This window comes from Nilaparvata lugens, chromosome 5 (assembly GCF_014356525.2).
Source record: "Nilaparvata lugens isolate BPH chromosome 5, ASM1435652v1, whole genome shotgun sequence".
Taxonomy (NCBI): Eukaryota; Metazoa; Arthropoda; class Insecta; order Hemiptera; family Delphacidae; genus Nilaparvata; species Nilaparvata lugens.
In genome coordinates this window covers 76475893-76500290 of record NC_052508.1, presented here as the reverse complement: position 1 = coordinate 76500290, position 24398 = coordinate 76475893, and the positions used below count along the sequence as shown (strand labels likewise).

The 24398-nt window shown below is 35.3% G+C and overlaps 1 protein-coding gene across 2 annotated transcripts in view; it reads left to right on the top strand.

The window, feature by feature from the left end:
• LOC111046964 (U3 small nucleolar RNA-associated protein 4 homolog) overlaps nt 1-24398 on the top strand; it is a 50352-nt gene that overhangs the window by 2575 nt on the left and 23379 nt on the right. For both annotated transcript variants that reach the window (XM_039429310.1, XM_039429311.1), the window contains exons 2-8: nt 766-937; nt 6222-6290; nt 9957-10038; nt 13901-14099; nt 14823-14941; nt 16745-16891; nt 17385-17455. In XM_039429310.1, the coding sequence (XP_039285244.1) occupies nt 766-937; nt 6222-6290; nt 9957-10038; nt 13901-14099; nt 14823-14941; nt 16745-16891; nt 17385-17455 (859 nt within the window). The remainder of the gene's footprint in view (nt 1-765; nt 938-6221; nt 6291-9956; nt 10039-13900; nt 14100-14822; nt 14942-16744; nt 16892-17384; nt 17456-24398) is intronic.

Sequence of the window (24398 nt, the reverse complement as noted above, 5' to 3'; positions counted from 1 at the left end):
TTGGTGTGCTGACGGTCATTAGCTATTAATAACATCCTCCTGTGCTTGGATTATGTCAAGAGGATACAGCATACTATGTGACATTTACTACCACAACACCAGGCACCGTCAGCTGTTCGATGTCCCTAGGAGACGCCTCCACCGATCACAGGCCAGCTATAGGATTTATGCCCTGAAATTCTTCAACAAGCTGCCTCCTGGTGTGAAGCAATTGGATGAGGCGCCCTTCAAGAGTATATAATGTGAATGAATTTATGAGCGATGATTTAAATTTTTATTAAAAGTGTTCGTTGCTTCGATCTGCCATCTGAATAGGCTAGTTGTGTGTGTAATCATGTGTAATGACGTCATCGATCTCACAAGTGTGGGTAATGAATGAAGCATCGAACATTACAAATGTTATAAACAACCGTTATGTGAAACTAACATAATTATAATGTACCGTACCATAATACATTACATGTACAAACAATTAAATATATTAAAATACATATATAAAGACAATTATATTAAAGCTATTAACCTTCTCGAGTTCATGTAAATGCACTTCTTCTATCCTAGTAAGGCTCAACTCACACTTACGCGACTCAGGTCGAGAAGAGACACGACTCTAGTCGAGAGCATGTTTTTTCAAATGGTGACAGTCGCGGAGACTAGAATCGACTGGTCTGAGTGTCACCATTTGGAAGCACATGCTCTCGACTAGAGTCGAGTCTCTTCTCGACCAAATGTCAATTATTAATATGTCTGACTTTTAACTTTCAGAAACAATAGGATAGAACTGTGGAATATAGCTGCAGTTCCTTTTCTTCAAGGATCTTTATTTTTCGATAGCAGTCTTAAACTAAGAGTTATATCGTGGTGCGGCGAAAGGTTGATGAGTGCTGATTTGCAGGGCTTTGTCAGAGAATTCGACGTCGTTTCCCTCAGTGAAAAGGCAAGTCTCAATAATAATTAGACTATCACATTTATCATGTAGAAAAACTCAATTCCTGATCACAGAATTTACTTCGGCATTCAGACGGAGTCTAGTCTAAATAGCATTGAATTCACTTTGTTCTTTAAGAAATACCATATTTTATATTATTACTAGCTTACCCGGCGAACTTCATACCACCAAAAAGTCAATGTATCTCATGTCACACATGTCTCATCATGAAATTTATCTGACAATCAATATTTTCATTTACATCTGAAAACGGACTTGTTACTTGTATTTGTCCTCCTGACAGTCTGATGTCTGGGGAGTCGTCATTATTATTTTTTTAAACTTCCTATGTGCTTAGTCATGCAGCATTTATTATTCCGAAAACATATTATTCTCAATCGATAAATTGGTAGTAATATCTATCAGTAAAGTGTTGAATTAAAAAAATAGGTTAAATCAGTGTTTCAAAGTTGAATTTAATGTTTTCATAGTTGTTGATTGTCAATAGATTGTCCAGGAAATATGCGTTGTACGATGAATTACACAGAATTTCATATTCTTTCCATCTTCAATTTTAGGATGAATATAAGCTAAGCTAAATATAAAAAAAGTAAATTAGTCTATCATTATTCAGTAATTAATGAATGCAATATGAAGAACTCTCTTTCATGAGGTGAATAATTTTTTCTGAGATCTTCCAGTTTCTCAATGATAAGGGAATGATAATATTGATACACAATTTATCACAGGGTGACGTGTTTATTACAGCTGGAAACTTAAGATGCTAAATCATATTATCACAATATGATCTGGAATCATGATAATCTTTCCGTTCTTCGGTAGCCGCTCGGCCGAAAATTTCGAAAACATAGGTCTATAAAATGGATTAATAAGTAATTATTATTAGCCCCCCCTATTGAAATTTCTGGTCAGAAACCATCCCCAATATTCACACAACATATTCCCAAAGTTTCAAGCCGTTCTGTTGAGTAGTTTTCGAGTCTATAGGGAACAAACACACATTCATTTTTATATATAGATTACCGTAGTTTTGCAGAACTTAGATAATTTTGTGCAATATTTTTTTTAAATTATAGGAAAAACTAAGTCCCACTCTCAGTGTTAGGGAACAAAATTATATTTCAACTAGCCGTCAGGCTCGCTTCGCTCGCCATATCCGTCTAGCCAGGGGGCTCCGCCACCCTGGACCCCCGACTGGATTGTCCAAAAATGAGATCAGCGGGCTCGCTTCGCTCGCCTGCATGTAGACCTCAGCGGAACCTCTGTACCGAATTTGAACGTATTATGTCAATTTGATCTCGAAAAACACCTGATACTATATCGGCGTATCTTTGGCGAACAAAATTCTTCCACCTCAGCTAAACCTGTTTACTGAATTTTTTTAAATATATATTTCCATCAATTGAAAAAGGTGAGGAAACGCAGAAAAGCTGAGAAAACGCTAATTTTGGGCGTATCTTTGGCGTTATTTCAAATTCCTTCTAACACAACATTATCGGACCCCAGCTGAGCTTCTGTAGTAAATTTGAACATTTTCTGTTCATTTGTTCTCGATAATGCTGAGAAAGCGCAAAAAACGCTGGAAAACGCAGATTTTGGGCGTATCTTTGGCGTTATTTCAAATTCCTTCTAACACAACATTATTGCACCCCAGCTGAGCTTCTGTAGTAAATTTGAACATGTTCTGTTTATTTGTTCTCGAAGAAGCTGAGAAAACGCTAAAAAACGCAGATTTTGTGCGTATCTTTGGAAATTTCTCCAGATCCGTTCTTATTGCGCCTCTAAAGGGCCAACTGAACACACCTACCAAATTTGAAATGTTATGTCATATTTTTATCATATGTTAGGACGATCCAGTCGGGGGTCCAGACTAAACGTCTGGCTATACGGATATGGCGTGCGAAGCGAGCCTGACGGCTAGTAATATAATATTCCCAGGAATAGCTCTGATTGAAGTAGCAGTACCCAATAAATTTTTCCGCGATAAATCAGGATCCAGGTACTGGATAAATTGGTATTTAGGAGGTCCTGGATAAATGCATTTCAATCTTCAACTTGGTGCCAACCTAACAAAGTCATCTCAACTTGACAACCTGACAAAATTTTTACTTTCCTTGCCCTATTACCATAGGTAAGGAAAGTATTGCTTTCCGAAAAAAATTAAGGTACCCCAATTCTTAAATTTCTATACGTTTCAAGGTCCCCTGAGTCCGAAAAAGTGGTTTTTTGGTATTGGTCTGTGTGAGTGTGTGTGTATGAGTGTATGTGCGTCTGTGTACACGATATCTCATCTCCCAGTTAACGGAATGACTTGAAATTTGGAACTTAAGGTCCTTACACTATAAGGATCCGACACGAACAATTTCGATCAAATGCAATCCAAGATGGCGGCTAAAATGGCAAAAATGTCAAAAACAGGGCTTTTCTCGAAAACGGCTCCAACGATTTTGATCAAATTTAAACCTGGAATAGTCATTGATAAGCTCTATCAACTGCAACAAGTCCCATATCTGTAAAAATTTCAGGAGCTTTGCCCCATCTATGCAAAGTTTGATTTTAGATTCTCAATTATCAGCCTTCATATACAATTTAAACAAAAAATTTCAAGTGGAAAAATTGAGCATGAAAATCTCTGCAATTAATGTCCAGTAACATTTCCACCTAGAATTGAAAATAAGCTTGAAATCCGAGAAAATGTGATTATTAAATTGCAAACTGTTGGCAACTGTTGGTTCTATTAAATCATTCACTACGAAGAGATAGCAGGTATAGTGTGTTTCCAGCGTTATTAACCTATCACCAGCTGTCTCATATCTTTGAATAGTAGACTTGAGATGCGCGAGTACACTAGCGTCAGGTGATCAATTTTCTTAATGGCAAGGAAAGTTGTGTGAGTGTGCCACACCAGATTTTTAATTTACTTACCAGAACAACTGTATCGAAGAGGTACTCTCTCTAGATTATAGTTCTATATTAACATATGGTATGGACATTTCAATTATAATTATTTTAAGATATTGGAATAAGAAGAATATACATGCTAAAAGACGAACTTTAAACCCTTAAAAACCACCCTTAGAGTTAAAATATCGCTAAAAGATTTCTTATTGCGCCTCTAAAGGGCCAACTGAACACACCTACCAAATTTGAAATGTTATGTCATATTTTTATCATATGTTAGGACGATCCAGTCGGGGGTCCAGACTAAACGTCTGGCTATACGGATATGGCGTGCGAAGCGAGCCTGACGGCTAGTAATATAATATTCCCAGGAATAGCTCTGATTGAAGTAGCAGTACCCAATAAATTTTTCCGCGATAAATCAGGATCCAGGTACTGGATAAATTGGTATTTAGGAGGTCCTGGATAAATGCATTTCAATCTTCAACTTGGTGCCAACCTAACAAAGTCATCTCAACTTGACAACCTGACAAAATTTTTACTTTCCTTGCCCTATTACCATAGGTAAGGAAAGTATTGCTTTCCGAAAAAAATTAAGGTACCCCAATTCTTAAATTTCTATACGTTTCAAGGTCCCCTGAGTCCGAAAAAGTGGTTTTTTGGTATTGGTCTGTGTGAGTGTGTGTGTATGAGTGTATGTGCGTCTGTGTACACGATATCTCATCTCCCAGTTAACGGAATGACTTGAAATTTGGAACTTAAGGTCCTTACACTATAAGGATCCGACACGAACAATTTCGATCAAATGCAATCCAAGATGGCGGCTAAAATGGCAAAAATGTCAAAAACAGGGCTTTTCTCGAAAACGGCTCCAACGATTTTGATCAAATTTAAACCTGGAATAGTCATTGATAAGCTCTATCAACTGCAACAAGTCCCATATCTGTAAAAATTTCAGGAGCTTTGCCCCATCTATGCAAAGTTTGATTTTAGATTCTCAATTATCAGCCTTCATATACAATTTAAACAAAAAATTTCAAGTGGAAAAATTGAGCATGAAAATCTCTGCAATTAATGTCCAGTAACATTTCCACCTAGAATTGAAAATAAGCTTGAAATCCGAGAAAATGTGATTATTAAATTGCAAACTGTTGGCAACTGTTGGTTCTATTAAATCATTCACTACGAAGAGATAGCAGGTATAGTGTGTTTCCAGCGTTATTAACCTATCACCAGCTGTCTCATATCTTTGAATAGTAGACTTGAGATGCGCGAGTACACTAGCGTCAGGTGATCAATTTTCTTAATGGCAAGGAAAGTTGTGTGAGTGTGCCACACCAGATTTTTAATTTACTTACCAGAACAACTGTATCGAAGAGGTACTCTCTCTCTAGATTATAGTTCTATATTAACATATGGTATGGACATTTCAATTATAATTATTTTAAGATATTGGAATAAGAAGAATATACATGCTAAAAGACGAACTTTAAACCCTTAAAAACCACCCTTAGAGTTAAAATATCGCTAAAAGATTTCTTAGTGCGCCTCTAAAGAGCCAACTGATCATACCTACCAAATTTGAACGTTTTTGGTCTGGTAGATTTTTAGTTCTGTGAGTGAGTGAGTTAGTCAGTCAGTCAGTGAGTGAGTGCCATTTCGCTTTTATATATATATATATATATATATATATATATATATATATATATATATATTATATATATATATAGATTATGTAGTTATAATAATCACTGCAGTTAATATAGTTAATTATCGTTATACTTTTATTATTATATCTTGGTAACTTATATTCATGTAAAATTTAAAAACAATCAATTTGATTATGTGGGTTGTTCTGAATGAAATCCTGTTGAAATTTGATCCAAATGAATTTCCCTATTTATTTATCTAGAAAAGTATCGGCACTGCACTCTACCCTCATAATTGGGGGTTCATATAATGTTTAAATTATAATTCCAATACTCTATTTGGATAGTTCTATTTCCAAAAATATTGAGTCTCAATTAAACTGACGACAATAGGTACCATGAGAATTGAGACTCGATGTTTTTAGAAATGAAATTAATAAATAATTGAACTGCCGCCAATACCATGAGACCACATGTCTCCCACGCGCTGTGCCATCTCATCCCACCATCGATCCCCTTCCTTGGGCGACATGTGGCTTACCATAGCCACAGATGCAAGACGATAATCGACAAGTTATAACAGCTAGTTAAACAAAATTTGTATTTTTTGCCAACTATCATCTACCTCGTATGAGAGGCTTTTGTTCTGTAAAGAATGGCTATAAATCTTATTTAATACAATGAAAATTATATTATCATAAAATTTTTGCAATAATTTTCAGGCCAGCTACCCTGTTTCATCTGGAGCTTGCCATTGTATTGCAATCTCACCAGACAACACTCAATTGGCGGTAAGCAGAATATATCTCCACAACTGCACATTTTGTATCCCTGAAAATTGAATAATACTGTGATTTTACTTATTATAATTCGAAATTATGTTTCTTGTGTATTGGCGGGGCGTGACGAAGAGAGATATTGGAGAGAGATAATAAAAAGGCAATACTAGAGTAACTTGAAATTATCAATTGAAGGGGTAATACAAGGGGTCCATGTGACATATTGTTAGCTTCGAGAAAATTGGGCCTAAAGTTTACTTACATTAATTTTTCTTTAGGTATCTTTTGCTTGGTGACATGGCTTAATCAAGGTTAAATTTAATTTGATGGATACGAGCAACCGTTGTCCTGTAAACAAGGGATCCAAGTCACTTGGACCCCTTGTTTAATCGAATAAACAGCTGTTTGAAAATGGAGTTTAAAAATTTTACACCGAATGTCAGCACTGATTAGACTTACGCTTCAAGGTCTATAAAATACAGGTCTTGACACTATTGTTGTGAGCAGCCATTTTATGGGGTCCTAGTTCACCAATTTTCAAATTTATCAGCTGTTATCATTATGGATTGAACAACATGATGTGTTATTTTGTAATATTGTTCAAGGGATATTGCTTGGCTTTGAATTGTAAAATAAATTGTTCCGACATTGTAATAATAAATTAGATTCCAACTAGGAACTGAATTGTTGATTTTTAGATTCAATTGATCGGGAACTTAAAACTCTTAAAACACATATTTCTGTCTTGTCCCAATGCCTTTTGAATCATAATCATTGATTTACAAGAATAAGAACAGTTTTTAATAATAAATAATTGAATAATTAAAGCATTTATTTTTGAAATTTCATAATTAAAAAAATGAAAACCTGAATTCACATATTATCTGAACTACAATATTGTTTTTAAAATGCATAATTTTTTTACGAGCAAATTGAATTGGATTGGATTTTCATTAAAGACTCCATAAAATGGCTGCTCACAACAATAGTATCATGACCTGTATTTGTTCAATATTCTAATGTTGCATTCAATCTTCATTGTAATTAATAAGTTTTCATAATATGTGAAATTTGTTGCATAATTGGCTGTTGTACTGTAATTTATTGTAGATTCGTGTATGAACCAGAATGTATTGTAACTTACTTGAATAAAAAATATTATCTATCTATTATCTATTTTATAGACCTTGTTACGCTTATACCTCTTGTATACTAGATTTTTGCCACTTTCAGCTATCGATTACTGTAACTCAAAAAAATGAAAAATGTCACTTGGACCCCTTGTATTCTGACCCCCTCAATTAGGATATGAGTATCGTCAATCCGATATGCCATTACATAATCGAGAATTCTGAAATAATTTTCAACGTGATGGTATTGAAACTCTAGAAAATTAAATATGAGTATATAGTCCAGTCAAATGGTCGTTTTTCAGGAAACAGCCCCGAAATAATTTTTCTCGACGGTTCTAAATCCGTCGATCCCAATCGCAAGTTTCTATCATGTATCTTACTCGTTTTAGAGACTCTTGAATAACAGTAGAATCGCAGAAAAAATTATCATTTTTTCAATCAGCTGTAACTTTTGAACGGTACTAAAATCAGGAAAACGATTCATGGGAGCGGGAAGAGGAGAAAATTCTCTACAACATTGACTACTTTTTCGATTTTTTATCGGAAGTGTTTCACAAGATACGCAACTTTGAATATACGAGACTGTGGAAATGATTAACGTATCAAAATTTTTTCGCATATTCAAAGTTGCGTATCTTGTGAAACACTTCCGATAAAAAATCGAAAAAGTAGTCAAGGTTGTAGAGAATTTTCTCTTCTTTCCGCTTCCATGAATCGTTTTCCTGATTTCCGTACCGTTCAAAAGTTACAGCTAATTGAAAAAATGATAATATTCATTTTTTCTGCGATTTTACTGTTATTCAAGAGTCTCTAAAACGAGTAATACATGATAGAGACTTGCGATTGGTTTCAAATGAAAGAGAATTACATGTTCTGTAAGCTACGTTGCCTTAAACCCATCTTGCATGACTGTTTATTATCGAAAAACTGTCGAGACTGTGAAAATGAGGGGAATATCGCAAATTTCTTAATTTTTTGAATCAAACGTATCTTACCTCACGATTATATTTTTACAAAATTCATGTACCTCACATGAAAGAGGAGATTCTGTTCTTTAAATAAAGACCAAGTACTATTTTTTATCATTCCGGGTTACCGAGATACACAGTTTTGAATATAGAAATTGACCATTTTTCTGTGTATTTAAATAGGGGCTGAAATACACTAAAAGTGGATTTTTTTATTTTTTCATCAAATTTTAATTATGATACATGATTTTGAACCGCCTTGACGAGCTGAGAAGAATGAGCTGTAGTACGAGAAGATCTGATCATTCTGTCAAAAGTTATAAGTGTTTAAAGTTTTGATCCTTGACATATCCTTATGACGTACCCCCCACTAGGAAATACTGAAATTAAATGTTTCTAACGGGTGATTCTCATAGAAAATAGCCCGCGTGAGATGATTTCAGCCGAAATATGTATTTTTTTGTTAGGAAGGCCTTGAAAAGGTATTATAATGAAAAATTTGTATTTTGGCTGTAGGACATGATTTTCTATTTTTGGGTATATCCCCCCTCCCCCCACTACTAAATTTGAAAATTCCTAAGGAATCCTGTTCATAATGAATTGTTCTTTCACGTGATGTGTGGTTTTTTATCTATACTAGAAAAATATCCATGTTGTATAGGGTAGAAGTGGTAGGTTTGCATAATTTTGAAACCCCTTTAAAAATACCCATTTTTTGAAAATTCGTAGCTCTGGAACCAAAAATGGTAGAATCCTGCGCAACCACTCAATTTATTGGAAATCTTATTCTCTTCAATTTTGTCGAGAATGATTTTTCTTGAGAAACTCAAGGTTCACGAGATAAAATGGGAAAATTGAAAAAAGTCCGAAATTTTGGGGGTGAAGTTGCCCTCTGGCGTGTCAGCAAATTTCAGATTAGAATTCAGCGCCCCAAAATACATATAGAACCGTCGAGTAAAATTCTTTCGGGGCTGTTTCCTGAAAAACGACCATTTGACTGGAGTAATACCACGATTACTAGAGAGGTGAATGGTTCTCGAGAATCACGTATTTTATTGTTGATAAAAAGACTTGCAAAGCTGGCCATTGACGAGCGAGGCCAGTACCAGTACAAGCCAGTGCGCACCCACAGTGCGAATCCAGTGATTCTCACAAACAGAGCTGGCCATTGACGAGCGAGGCCAGTACCAGTACAAGCCAGTGCGCACCCACAGTGCGAATCCAGTGATTCTCACAAACAGCTGATTCTCAGCTAATCGTTGGACATTCTGGGTTGCATGTTGCCTTATTGGGACAATCGTTAGTGGCTAGTTTCAAGTTGCTTAATTCGACATTGAAAAGTTTAGTAAGAATTTATTTTTTGAGCTTCAATTACTTCATACGATCAACTGACCCTGATCATGGAATAAATTGAGTTGTGCGTGAATTTACATTGTATTCTAATTACCTTGAGGCCCGGTTTCTAGGATACTTATTGAATCTGTAGGTTTAATGATCCATTATATTTGGTAATTTTTCTAGAAACCGAGTCTGAATGTATTGGTGAAATAATCGGTATGACTATTTTTATTTTGCAGGCTGGGACGGAAGGCGGCTTCATTAATATTTTCCAAGTTGGAAATGGTTTGTTTCAAGTTGACAAACTTCTCCAATGGCGCAGTGAGTACAATATTGCACTTAACATAAAATGATAGATTCAATTATTTTGCTATCGGACCATACAGTCTTCAGCAACGTCAATAAAATATTAATAACACTTAACACTCAATTTATTGTAAAGAATGTGTGAAAACTCCCCCAAAGAATAGAAGGGGTTTGCACGCAGAAGATCAAATAGCGATTTGCCGAACAAAGAGACTTGATATTTTCTATTGACTCTGGCAACCTATTGTAGACCTTTGTTCCCAAGACGTGATGGGACTTCTGTACTTTAGTTAATCTTGTACGTTGGGTATCAAGCTGTTGCCTTTGGCGGGTGTTGTATGAATGAACCATACCTCTTGTGTTCATTTTACTCTTATGTTTATGTATATATTGGGCAACAACATGAATATATTGGTATGTAAAATGACCTCTAAAATGACCTCTTACGGGTTGCCTCAGGGAACTGTACTTTCACCAATCCTTTTTATTATTTATGTGAATGATTTACTGAGCCTGAAACTAAAAAACTCAACAACTATATCATTCGCAGATGACACTGCAGCTGTTTTCTATGGAAAATCGTGGATCGAGGCTCATGAAATTGCAGAACAGAATTGTTTTCTCATTAAAAAATGGTTAGACAAAAACACTTTGAGCTTGAACATTGATAAAACCAATTACATCACCTTTGCACTCAATACAACTGGTAAACCCGACGAAAATATGAATCTGAGTCTACATTCAAACTGCAACATGAACTTCAATAACTGCACTTGTCCCATAATAAAAAGAGTAACAAGCACAAAATATCTAGGCGTCATAATAGATGAATATTTGAAGTGGGACATCCATATCAAATTTTTATGCAAAAGAATCAGATATCTTTCTTATAAATTCTACGAAGCAAAAAAATTCTAAACTCAAGTCATCTTAAAATGGTATACTTTGCATTGGTACAGTCCATAATTCAGTATAGGGGGGCTGTTATAATTCCCACTTGGAAGAGCTTTTCATAATTCAAAAATCAATCATTAAAACAATCTTAAAAGCCTAGACTTTTCCCAACCAACCTGACTTTTGAAGAGTTTAACGTGTTGACAGTTAGACAGTTGTATGTAATGAATGTAGTGAAGTATATATTTAAATATAAAAATAATTTCATTTTCACTAATAATACTATCAATAATCAATACAATTTAAGACCCACCACAAATAAGTACCTAATCTATCATACTAAAATTGAAAATATTAGAAGACAACTCATATATTTAAGCACTAAAATTATAAATAAAATTCCTGAACAAATTATTAGCTGTGCCAAGATAACAAAAAAAGTCAAAACAGATATCAATGCTTGGATCAAAATTAACTACTTCTTCTACCTTTGAGAACTATATTAAGTTAACAGAGAACTTTTCTGATTAGTGCGCTCACTTCCCCTACTTGTGCTCTATCACATCCCTTTCCCAATCCTTTCCAAAAATTCCAAGGATCAAAAGCCTTCCTATGACATGGATAGCCATAGTTGGAAGAACTTTTGATCCTCTACCCTTCTTCACCACATAACATGTATAATTTGCCTTCTAATATTATAATGTGTTCTCATATTTATGTTATTTATTTTATACTGTAATGTTTTTTATTGATGTAATTAATTTTTATTTCATATTGATGTATCTTATGTATGTGTGTGTGCGTGTGCGCGTGTGTGTGTGTGTGTGTGAATAAATAAATTGAATTGGTTGTAAACTGTTAATATACAAAGAGAAACAAATAACGGTTCACAATGTTGCCTGAAAATGGCCGCCACTATTATCCTCACAGCTTTTTTCTGGTGAAGAACAACACCAGAAACATGACCACTTCCACCTCAGTGTATCCTACACATATGCAATTTTATTTATGGTTCTAGTAGAGGGACTCTACCGCGGATGCAGCAAGAAGATTTGAGTTGATAGTTAGCAATGAAATGGTTAATGGATTCATTACACAGATATTTGTTCTATTACTATTATTGTCGACCGGTTTCGGTTATTACACCGAATTCTGCTGTTCTTGTATTTAGTTTTAGTTTATCAGAGATTGACAATGGTGTAATAACCGAAACCGGTCTTTCTAATTATCAATAAATCAGTGGTTTTTTGACAATTTCTTAGTCTTTTTCATTCAATATGAATAATTAACTCATAATTTCCCCAACACATTAAAATAACTGTTAAATATTGAATGAAAAAGACTAAGAAATTGTCAAAAAACCACTGATTTATTGATAATTAGAAAGACCGGTTTCGGTTATTACACCGAATTCTGCTGTTCTTGTATTTAGTTTTAGTTTATCAGAGATTGACAATGGTGTAATAACCGAAACCGGTCTTTCTAATTATCAATAAATCAGTGGTTTTCTGACAATTTCTTAGTCTTTTTCATTCAATATGAATAATTACCACAATATCAACTTCTCAACTACACAAAAAAAAACTTAAAATTCACAGGTATTTATTCATCATCATACAAGATTGATGATTAAATATTTATTCATGAACTAAATATCAACAAAAGTAGAAGTATTTTATCTTAAAAACTTGAAATGATATTGTTTGATGACTTTGGAGGGTTATTTGAGGATGAACGCTATGACGCAATTATAGAGTATGGTATGATGATGTGTTGAATTTTCAGTCGTCATTGAAATAGAACAATGCTTGTGAACTCTTGTAAAACATCTTCATGACACAGAAAAACTTCAAAAAACAAAAACAAACAAGACTGTGGAACAATTTTAGGTTAGGAACACTAGTTGTTGTCTCAGCTCGACTAGTTTTTCGGCCGGATAGAGCCGGAAAATCCCATTCAATTCGGATAGAAAAATTGACCGGCCGGAGACGGCCGTATGAACCTGTTGCAATGGAATAGATGCTTATCTATTCCTTTCTTTGTTGGGGTATCGTTTGGACGAGTTCGGTAGTTTTCGGCCGATGCTAGTTCGAACGAAATCGGCTCCAGTGGACGGCCCACCTTAGTCATATTCAACGTCAATGCATTATGACCAAACCAATAATTGTTGAGTTGATGCATAGCTGTTTCAGCCCTAATCATAACATCGCTATCATCCTTACCAGTAACCAGAACCGTTGTATCGTCGCCATATTAAATGATCTGAATCATTTCAGTAAAACGACAAATAATAAATATTTGACTAACAGATCTTTGATCAACTTTCATTATAGATATAGAATAAGAGATAGTCTATTGATAGATCATAGACTAAACAATTGATTAAATAAGTAAATTCGTATGGCTTTTGTTGGTGGGGAGTCCCTTTCGGGACGGGTCCCACCGCCTGAATATATAATTTAAGCCGTCAATGGGCCTTACGACTGTCATACTTCAGCCGGGACCGACAGTTTAACGTGCCCATCCGATAACACGGGAGTGAACAATTGATAGAAGACCTTTGACCAAATATTTGATGAGATTGCTATTAACGATCAAATATAGATGACCAGATTAGAATCGTGCCTGACTGTGTAAATGAAATTGTGTAATAGGGCTCAAATAGCTGTGGCTGATGTCATTTCAAGCCAAATGTGCTAGTAACTGATTCTTAGCGGTTTATGCTGTGGATAATTCTGATTTCTAACTGAGTTTGCGTAAACTTGTGTGGCATTTTGATAGTTATGGCCTTTAACATTTTTATGATTGCAAATCGAAAGGTTATTCCACTGTCTTCAAAACGGTTTAATTTTTTCAAGTATCCAGGCAAATTACTCTCAAAATCATTATATTTCAATTTCATTACTAATTTATTATGTTTTGAAAATTATTATCATTATTATTTAAAAAGTAACTGTTCAATGATACTTTTTTTAATTTTCAGATAGGACGCTTTGTCTTAGTTGGAACAAGAATGGAGAGTTTCTAGCTGCAGGCTCAGTAAACGAAATTGTTATCTGGAAAATGGAAACCGGTACCATACTGCACACTCTGAAATTGCCAAGAAGATTAAAGTCTGTTCCAGTGATAGTTTGGTGTTTGGTTTTCACCGAAGATGATGATGTAGCCTCTGGAGACTCAAGGTAGATTAATTTGCTAGCAGCTTCCAAGTAGCCAATATGACAGTAAGGCTCAACTCACACTCACGCGACTCAAGTCGAGAAGAGGCTGCGACTCTAGTCTCTTCTCGACGCAGCATGTGTTTTCAAATGGCGACACTCCGCGACCTCACGACTGTGAGACTTGAGTCGAGCATCGACTCGACATGTTGGTCGAGCCTCGACTTGAGTTGCATAGTACCATGCATTTTTATAATAAAAGTGAGGATATGTTTGATGAAAGTCATTTTTAAATAAGACAATAATCCTATTATATTAAGCGAGCAATTTCTGTATTTATCAGGGTGTCCCACCAAGGTTGTAACAGCCGTTAACCGTAGATTCTACTCGACATTTCTGACAAAAACTGTTCAGTAAACTTTTTTCCTATCGACCTTAGTTTTCGAGATATATAGATTTTTCGACATTTTCAGAATATGCCTACTTCTGGTCATTAAATACTCAATAACTCGGAAACTACTGGTCGATTTTTAATTTCAAGGGTAATAATGTATTTTTCTTTGCCGGTAGTGCCATTTTGTAAGTTAAAATATTTATTTTATCAATCTGTATTATTTTATGGCAAATAAATGAATTTGAATTTCTATTTACAAGTATAATGTTAGTGTAGTATTTTGGTCCCAAATCCATCCTAAACAAATTTCTACTTTTGTTTTTATACAATATGTAAACTGTTTTTATTTCTAGTGGAAAATTGAGTATTTGGAATATTCATAATGGAACATGTGTACAAAGCTTCACTGATCATCATGCCGATATTTTGGCACTCGCTCTCAGTGAAGATAAACAAGGAATCTACACAACAGGTACTTGGACATTTTTCTATTCATTGGTTCATCTCATGCCTTTTAAAATAAAAACCAATTATTTTATAGATTTTGAGAAAAAAAATATTTTTCTCAAATCGAATTACATTTTTTTGTAAACTCAATGTTATAATATGTGATAGCTTAGTGACAATTTTATCAATAAAATTATGTTTTATTATATTCTTTGCCATAATTATACAGGGTGATACAGAATAACGGGAACTTTTAATAACACCATAAAGCATTAGTGGGAAGGGCAAAAATGATTTCATTCAAACTAATGTAAAGTTCAAGACTTACCATTTCAGAATTATTAATAACATCTATCACTTTTTTGACAATTACTTCTTTAAGATGGCTTCCTCCTGAACGAATACACTTTTCAAATCTGTGTTGACGATTCCTCATTGATCGCTGCAACATCTGCGTTTCCTGGTCCCATGATCTGTCCACCTGCGATTTCCTGTTTGTGGAGCTATCTCAAATCAAACGTTTTCACAACTTGACCAATAACTGTGGTTGAATCATAACAGACAATTAACAATATCCCAGCTGAAATGTTGCAGCAATCGTTGAAATGGTAAGTCTTGAACTTTACATTAGTTTGAATAAAATCATTTTTACCCTTCCCACTAATGTTTTATGGTGTTTTTAAAAGTTCCCGTTATTCTGTGTAACCCTATATATACCGGATGTTTCAAAAAGAATGACCCAATTTTAAACAGTTATATTTCTTTCAAAAAAATGGTGCACACAAACCGATTTTACATCAAATTACTCACCAAAGTATCAAGTTTATGATGATTTATTTGTGTTCTATGTGCCCTCCTTTTGATGGCACAAGGATGTACGACGCTATTTCTTCAACACCAACTTGCCTCAACGTTGGATAGGGCGCAGGCGCACAGGACCGCAAGACTTGGCTATGCATTCCTGGTCTCCACGGTCCCCTCACATAACACCGTATGATTTTCTTCCTATGGGATACGTTAAAGATCGTGTTTATGTTCCGCTCTTAGCACTTGATATTGAGGAGCTAAGAACCAGGGTAAATGATGCAGTAGCTACAGTCCGAGAAGACATCTTGCAAACAGTCTGGGATGAATTTGGCTACCGTCTAGATGTCGTCCGAGACTCAAAAGGAGGGCACATAGAACACTTATAATACATCCTCATAAACTTGATATTTCTGTGAGTAATTTGATGTAAAATTGTTTTTTGAGCACCATTTTTTAAAATAAATATAACTGTTTAAAATCGGGTCATTCTTTTTGAAACACTCGGTATATTATTATATCTGATCCCATCCTTATTATATCTGTATTTGTACAGAAACAGAAATATACAGATATGATAGGCTATGCATAAGATGATGAAAAGTGAAATGCACGTGTTTGTGGCGCATTAAGTCTGTACGTACCTTACTAATAAACTATGAACCGGTGGAAAATATTTTTATTATTTATTTACCAATAAATTGGTTTGTGTGCACAATTTTTTTAAAAATAAATCTAACTGTTTAAAATTGAGTCATTCTTTTTGAAACACTCGGTATATATATTATTTTTTATTTCAATGTTTGAAGACTTTCTACTTTGTTTTTGTGTGGTGATTGAGAATAAATCTTATCTAGGAGAGCTAAATGAAACTCATATCACATTTGCACCCATGTTTTCACAAATGGTTTGTTTTGGAATGATTTTTGATTTCGTTGATCAAAAGAATGTGGAACTGGTCATGACTTTCAAAATCAAAGTGTACTAGTAATTTTATTAACAAAAGTTTATTCTATTCCCACAGGTGTAGATACAAAAATTCAGCTTTACAAAAGAGTCTATTTCACGAGAAAGGAAAAAGTTGAGTGGATAAGATCCGGAAATTTCAAATTTCATTCCCATGATGTGAATGCTATTGCTGTTTGTGAGGATGACAAAATTTTCACTGGAGGTAAATGTTTTGACATTTTTGCTACTTTTACTACTTTGTTCTGTTCAAACTATATTTGCATTGTGATTCGGCATATTTCATAATTTCTCATGTTGAGTGGCAAAAAAGTTATTCAATAAAATGAAAAAAGTATTAAAGAAAGACGTGCGTTATTACTACAGTTTTAGAACTGTCTCCAAAGAGATATTGTAAATATATAAATAAAACTTGAGTTTTCTTATTTATTTCATACATAATAATTGTTTCAACATTTTTTTGAAGACTTGAAGGCTTTAATTGGATCAAAATATAAGTAATATTTCTCACTGACTGAGGCATGCTTTCTAATCACTCGAAATCCATTGCATTTTCAACAGTTTGTAAAGTTTAAGGCCGTGATGGATGGGAACATAATAATAGAGTAAGTTATACTATAGAAGAGAGTACCAAGTATTAATGAGAAAAAAATAATTGAAATTATGAACATTCATTAAAAAGTATAAATTATTTTCAGGGGTTGATTCTTACCTCGTCGCTTCAAAGCTGTATCCACTGATTTTCCAGCGGTATCTTCCATTGCCAGAGGTATTCATTCATTTTTTAACGTTCATCTCTTGACTTGTTTTGATTATTTTTCACCTGTTTTCAATTGCCTACCTTTATTTTATTTTACTCCAACATTTTTATAAATATAATACATTGTGTAGATGATGTACGGTACTTTCTTGAAATGCAAATCTACTATATCTTGAGAAAAAATAGAAAGCTAACTATTATCTTAATAGTGAGAACTACTTTTTTCCTAACATTTATTATCTGTTCAATAATTAGAAAAAACCAGATTATTCATTTTTCTTGAATACACGGTGGAAGTGAATGTCAGTTATAATCAGTGAAAATATTTGAGGACTGAAAATTTTGTGAATCGAAGAACTACAAGACGACCATATGACTATATCGGACTATGTGTTGAGTTATCTAAATTTGGGAGAGGAAGAGCACAAGGTTACCTTATTTTTTCTCTCCCTATCATGTCGATAATGTACTTAATTGTATAAATGAATTAAGAATAAAGAATCATGTACCATTTGTTAAGCTTTGCTCTGATAAATCAATTATTGTACAATATCGTACCTACCTACAATATAGTTTACTCCGGTTTGTGGCTTGTTATAAGTAGGTACTGAAAATGAAAAAATTGCATGGTTGCCTGTAAAGTCGGTATACGGGCGAAAGTTTTACGTGACAACGACTTTGAGTGGTAAAATAATTTTAATGTGAATATTCATTCGTATAGTAGGAAGAAGGATGAAATAATAACTCACAATGAGAGTGAGTGAGAGGCACGCGTCCCTTCCACTCGGGCATGGTTAGCCCGCGCCCACCTAAGAGCGAGAGAGACAACCATTGACTTGACATTTTGAATTAGTGGCGCAGTCGCAGGAGATTGCTTGCGGCGCCTGCGCAGGTTGACTGCTCCGTTTCACTCTCTCTCCAGGTGAATGCTTCGGGTTGCTGGGCTTGCTGCTGCGAGCGTTGCTCGCCACTGCTCCTATTCGTGCTCTTTCCAGACGACCGTGAACCGAAACGAACGCTCTCACTCGCTCTCATTGTGAGCGCATAACGTGGGAACGTAACGCAGTTTCTTGAAGTGTCTCCCGGCAAACCAATTTATAAGACGTTGTCACGTCAAAAATCTAATGAAGATTTGTTTTTCATTTTCAGTACTATACCATAGAGAAACAATGGCGTAAGTAGATATCCCATGGTATAGGGCGTTTATGTCGCAACTTTTACTGTTATCTCAAGTCGATTACTGTCGATTTTTACTGTTTTGACCGGGTAAGAGTGTGTGAACGGCACAAAATGAGAGACTACCAGCGTCATAAAGCTTCACGGGAAAGAAATACGTGGACTATAGGCGACGTAAAAGCCCTAGACCTTGGGATATCTACTTATGCTATTGGTTCTCTATGACTATACCTACTTGTAAGGGTACAAGCGGAGCTTGGCGTTGAGGAGCGTCGTGAACAATAATCATGTTAAGTAATGAGCTGAAACACACTGGAAGCGTCTACTCGCAGAGCGGAGCGTGGTGTCAAAATTTGGAACAAGCTGGTTTGTTTTTTGGAGCGTCACAGTGCGAGTGCCAGTCTGGTCTACTCTTGTACTCTTCTAGGCCCTTGACGCTTGACGCTCAGACGCTTCCAGTCTGTATCATGAACGCTCCGCTCTAGAAGGCCACGCTACGCTCCGCTCTAGAAGGCCACGCTACGCTCCGCTCCGCATTCAGTGTGTTTGTACCCTAACAAGCCAGCAAACCGGAGTAAACAGCTGTCATCGTGTTTAGTTAAAGTTATGTGGCCTATTGTGATCATAAGTAGGTACTATATTGTACAATAATATTGCAGGTCTATGAGTAGCTTTATGTGCCTAAATCATTGATTAATTCTATCAATCAATTCAATCATTCAAAATTACACAACTTACAGAAAAGTACCACAGGCTTATAAGCCGAAAACGGTTCCAATTCTAATTTATACAATAGTTCAAAAATGTAGCTAGGTTATGTGTCACTTGACATTCATTAATTACACACTCAATTCACAATTCAAAACACACAAAAATCATTTTAAATTAAATTGAATCAATCACAATTCATTACTAGAAAATTTCAAACTTTTCATTAAACGGATATTATGCCTATAATGAGGTGCACGTTATAATGGCAGTGTAGTAAGATGGGAGAAAAACGTTACCAATCCTCTGTCTTGTCAATGCCATCTTCTATTGCCTCAATTTCGCCCACATCACTTTTATTGTAAAGTGTAAATAATAGTTATTTGTATATCTAGAGTGAAAAGTACGACTTTTTCTCCCTGAGGAAAAAAGTTTGAAGCCCGAGGCGAAGCCGAGGGCAACAATTTTCCTGAGGGAGAAAAAGTATTTTTCGCTCGTGATGTACACAATATTTTTCCTCCATCTACATTTTTTTATAGAAACTGCAAATTAAATCATTCTAATAACTTACGTATTGGTGACAATGTTTCCTAACAACATAACCTAAAAACTAAAACCTAAAAACCGGTCGTCTGATAGGCACTGCTGATTGCGCTATCTATCGGCCAAAGTTGTAACAATCATATCAACTGAGCTACCAAAAATGGCTGACTCAGATGGCTGACGCGGTTCAGATTTGAATTGCAGATCAAAAATATTTGTTGGCTGGTATTTTGAATAGAATAAAATATTTTAAAAATTTTTATCGTCTACCAATATTAAGAATATAATATCATACAAACATATATTTCATGAGTTGATCAAATTTCTGGTTGTGGTATTGAATTCAGTTGACTCAATGACAGACACCTCTATTACGCTTTCTCATCTGAGCTTAGACCTTCTAACCTATTACCATGTAAGTTTTTTAAATAGAGATGCTTCCCATGTTATTTAAATGGAGACACTTTTACTCCCTAGGGAGTTTTTCTGTTTTTTACTACCTAGAGCGAAAAAGTGACACTTTAGTATTATGTTTCAGGGAGTAAAGTAAGTACTTTAGACAGTAGGTGGAGGAAAAAGTCATTTATCTATCTATCTAACCTTCTATAGACGGTAGCTGATACAGGTTTATTGATGCAATATTAACTGTTCATTCTCGTTTAAAATAATCAATTATATTTTATTAACCTTTATCCGCTCGCGCGGGCAGCAAATTGGCTGCCTTTTTAGATTTTTTTTATATTTCCTAACCTGGCAATTAGTGAGTGGTGAGAGTGCCATGTAATCCGCCCCCACTATCTTCCCTAACTTCTTCAGCCCTTATCCAGCTCAGTTGGTGACTTGCTTGAGCATAGGAGTGATTTTTAGCGTGTGGCTACCGCCCGCGCGAGCACTTGTGTTGGGATCTCCACCAAGAATTTTTCTGCAAATATCTCTTCAAATTTATCATTTTTATTCACATTACAATGCATCATTTTCATCCCAAACCAATTGGTAATCTATTTATTTTTTCAAGTTATCTCCTAAGGCTTGTAAAATTGCAATAGCCTAACTGCAAGAAAGCATAGAAGTGGATTAGATACTTCTAAGTTCTAGTGGATTGTAAACTTTTATTCATTATCAAATAGATATTTATCAAAATTTGTGAGAAGTAACTAAACTTTTTTCATTTCAACCAATCCCTGATATTACAAATGAACAACTTTTTATACGACTAGTACGGCCGGTATTACACTGATTCTATGACATAAATGAATTATCAAATGCCCTTGATGAAAAATATTACACTGTAAAAATATTACAGTCATATATTACAATATAAAAATGCACTTATACCATAATAGATTAACTATGGTCATATGTCAATAATTATATAAATGACATATAAAATGATTATATCAATCAATCATTTATTTATTTCCAAAACATACATGAAAATGTACATGAAAAAGTCAAAAACTAAAAACTAACTTAAACATAGATATTTAATAACTCATCATCATAGTCTAATACCAGCCTTAAAACTTAACAAAGGCTACATAAATATTATAGGTCATTATAAGCTATATAATTTATCAAAATCGTATTATATCTCTGTAATAACTTATATTATAGGGTAGTACTTGTAATCAGTGACATTGGAAATATCTTGTACACTTTTGGAATGAATAAACCTAAAAAAATCAAGGGCGGCCAAATTGCCGCCGCGCGAGCGGAATTGTTACTCCACAAGGCGCGAGCGGATGAAGGTTAAGCAAGAAATTATAATTTTCAATAATTTCATAATTAAGATGAAATATTTTGTTGATTAATTGTTAATTTAACAGAGCACAGCGAGAAAGAGATAGCGCTATCCGCTTTGTTGATTGATAGACAAGGATAGCAATACCATTGCTAATCAAACACTGCTATTATAACGTGGACCTAACGTCGTCCATTCTATCGCCAAGTAGCTGTTGGTCTTGCCATTGACCATTTGTGGATGCTCGGCCGGTCACTCGCCTTCGCTTGGCTGGCCTTTGCTTGACAGAAATCGGAGCGAAGGCGAGCGCTGGCAAACCAGGCATCCACACTCTCACGCTCGTCGTCATTTGTACGCATTGGGCGACAGTGTGGATGCGGCATAATAGTGAACCAACTTTGAAGAAAGCGACCATTAAGCCTGGTTTTCTCTAGTAGAGTTAGTGGTCGAGTAACTGGCTTACTAACTCTACTCTACTTACTTGGTCGAGTAACTGTTTTCACTACAATTGAGAATAGTAGGTAAAGTGTGCTGTCTAGTGAACAGAACTAACCTTGAAATGTCAATACAGTACTTTTTAATAAATTAACACTTAAACACTTATTAACACTTTCTAATAAGTTTTAATAAATAACAATACTTCTTAAACTTGATAGCTTACGGCATGACTCTACTAGTGATCAGATGAGAGAATAATCTCTTCAACCTTCATATCAGTTACTGTTTCAGTGAAAATACTGTTGACCCATATCATATCAATCGTACTCTTTCCTTGCATACTAACAAAAATGTGAATTCACCACATGAGTCACTCCTACTTCTGCCATTAATAGTATTAAATAAATTACTTTCCATCATTTTCACTAACAATTTCCCTTGTCGATTTGTAACTTTATCCTTAGCCTGTCTAGTTGATAAGATATTATGTGTTTCAAATACGGTATTATCTATTGAATTATTTAGTTCAAAATTCTACAGTTGAAGTCGCCTCCTATGTACACAGTTAATGATTGAATAACGTGTATGTTACTCGAAAAAAATGTTTCAAGAGATTCAATGCCATTTTGAACTTCATTAGGACTGAAATATACTAGTCCAATTATTAAAGTAATTTTATCAAAAGCAGTTAATTTCACAAAAACAAAAGAAATTCCTTACCAACAAGAGAAATCCTCCACTAGCTCTACCGGATGAATTGTTTCGTGTTGCTTTTCTCTGTATAATATTAAATGATTCATATCCTGTAATTTTACCAACATCATTGCTTGACCAAGTTTCGCAAAATCCCAGTACACTAAACTTATTGAAAAAGTTCAATTGTGCTTCATCCATGCTATATATATTAGAAATTCCATGACAGTTCCAAAAACTTATACAAAGATTACTATTACCTTCTGTGGTGGATCCTCCACTACCCTCGGCCCCTGCACAATCCTTATGCTACGCCATATCACTTTGTGCTCGTTTTTCGTTCGCCTTGCTTCCGCGCGCTATCCAGCTGCGTATGTCGCCGCTCTTCTTTGGGTGCTTCCCTCTTGCTCTTCTGCTTGGTGTTGCTACCGTCTGCTGGGAGGTGTTATCGTTGTCGTTGCTGTCGCTCGTCCTCTCTCGGAGCCGCCACATGTTCACCAACCGTTCGATGCTCCGCAGTCGCTTGGATTGCTGCTGCTGCTGTTGTGGCTGCGCAGCTGGACTCTCCAGTTGTTGAACAGGGCTCTCAAGTTGCGGCTCTCTATTGTCCAGTTGTTGTATTGGACTCTCCAATTGCATCAAAGCTCTCTCATCTCTGATAGATGTGGGGTATCCACAATTCAGTGTCTGAATATAAGAGACACCGTGCTGTTCTGCTTGCATGCCAGAATATCCAGTTTTATTGTGATCACTGTCATGATTTTCTAGAATGTGATTTTTTAATAGTTTTATTAGTTTTGGTTTACCTTGATGTCTATTAAAATGTAAGCCGTGTCGAGTATAGTCTGTAATGTCAAAGTTGCTCAAGTCAAGAAGTTGCGTATTGGACATTTTTACAATTTCTTCATACATCCATGAGTTGAGTTTATCCACATTCATTAACGGTTTGTCGTATCTGAATGGGATTGATGATATGACTACTTTAGTGCGTCTAGCAGTTCCACTTACTTTACTCAAATCAAGGTTCGTGGGCTGAACTGTTTTATTAACGACGTCATTTGTACCAGCTAAAATCACTACCATGTCATTCAGGTTAAAATCCTTTGCGAGAACGTCAATGTCGCGTGTCACTTCGTTAAAATTGCATCCTGGCTTGGAGATTGCGGTTGCTTCAAACCCACTTCTCTTCACCTGCTCATTCAAGTCCCATCCAATGTCTCTCCCATGACTATCAGACACAATCAGTACTCGTTTTACATTCTTTTTCAGATTTTTTACCGTTGATTTCTTCTTATAATCGTTTACCAACTTTTTATCTCGTTTTTCTTCAACTTTATTGGCTGTGTGTTGTGATTTACTTTTAAGGCCCGACAAAATATCAAAATAGTTATTAATTGAAACGGTATTACTATCTAATGGTGTCCTATTGTGTTGAGTGTCGCCTGGAGAGTAAAAGTTTCTGAAATCGGCAATATCAGCCTCTAACCTGCCATTTTTACCCCTTCTGCGTCAAGAACCGCTATTGATGTTTTCAAGCTGTCAATAGTAGAAATCAGCTCTATTCTTTCATGCTCCCAGCACTCTCGTCCCCCCGTAGTTCCCTCTCAAGTTCATCAACTCTAGATTTAAGCACAATTATCTCTGTGTCTCTGT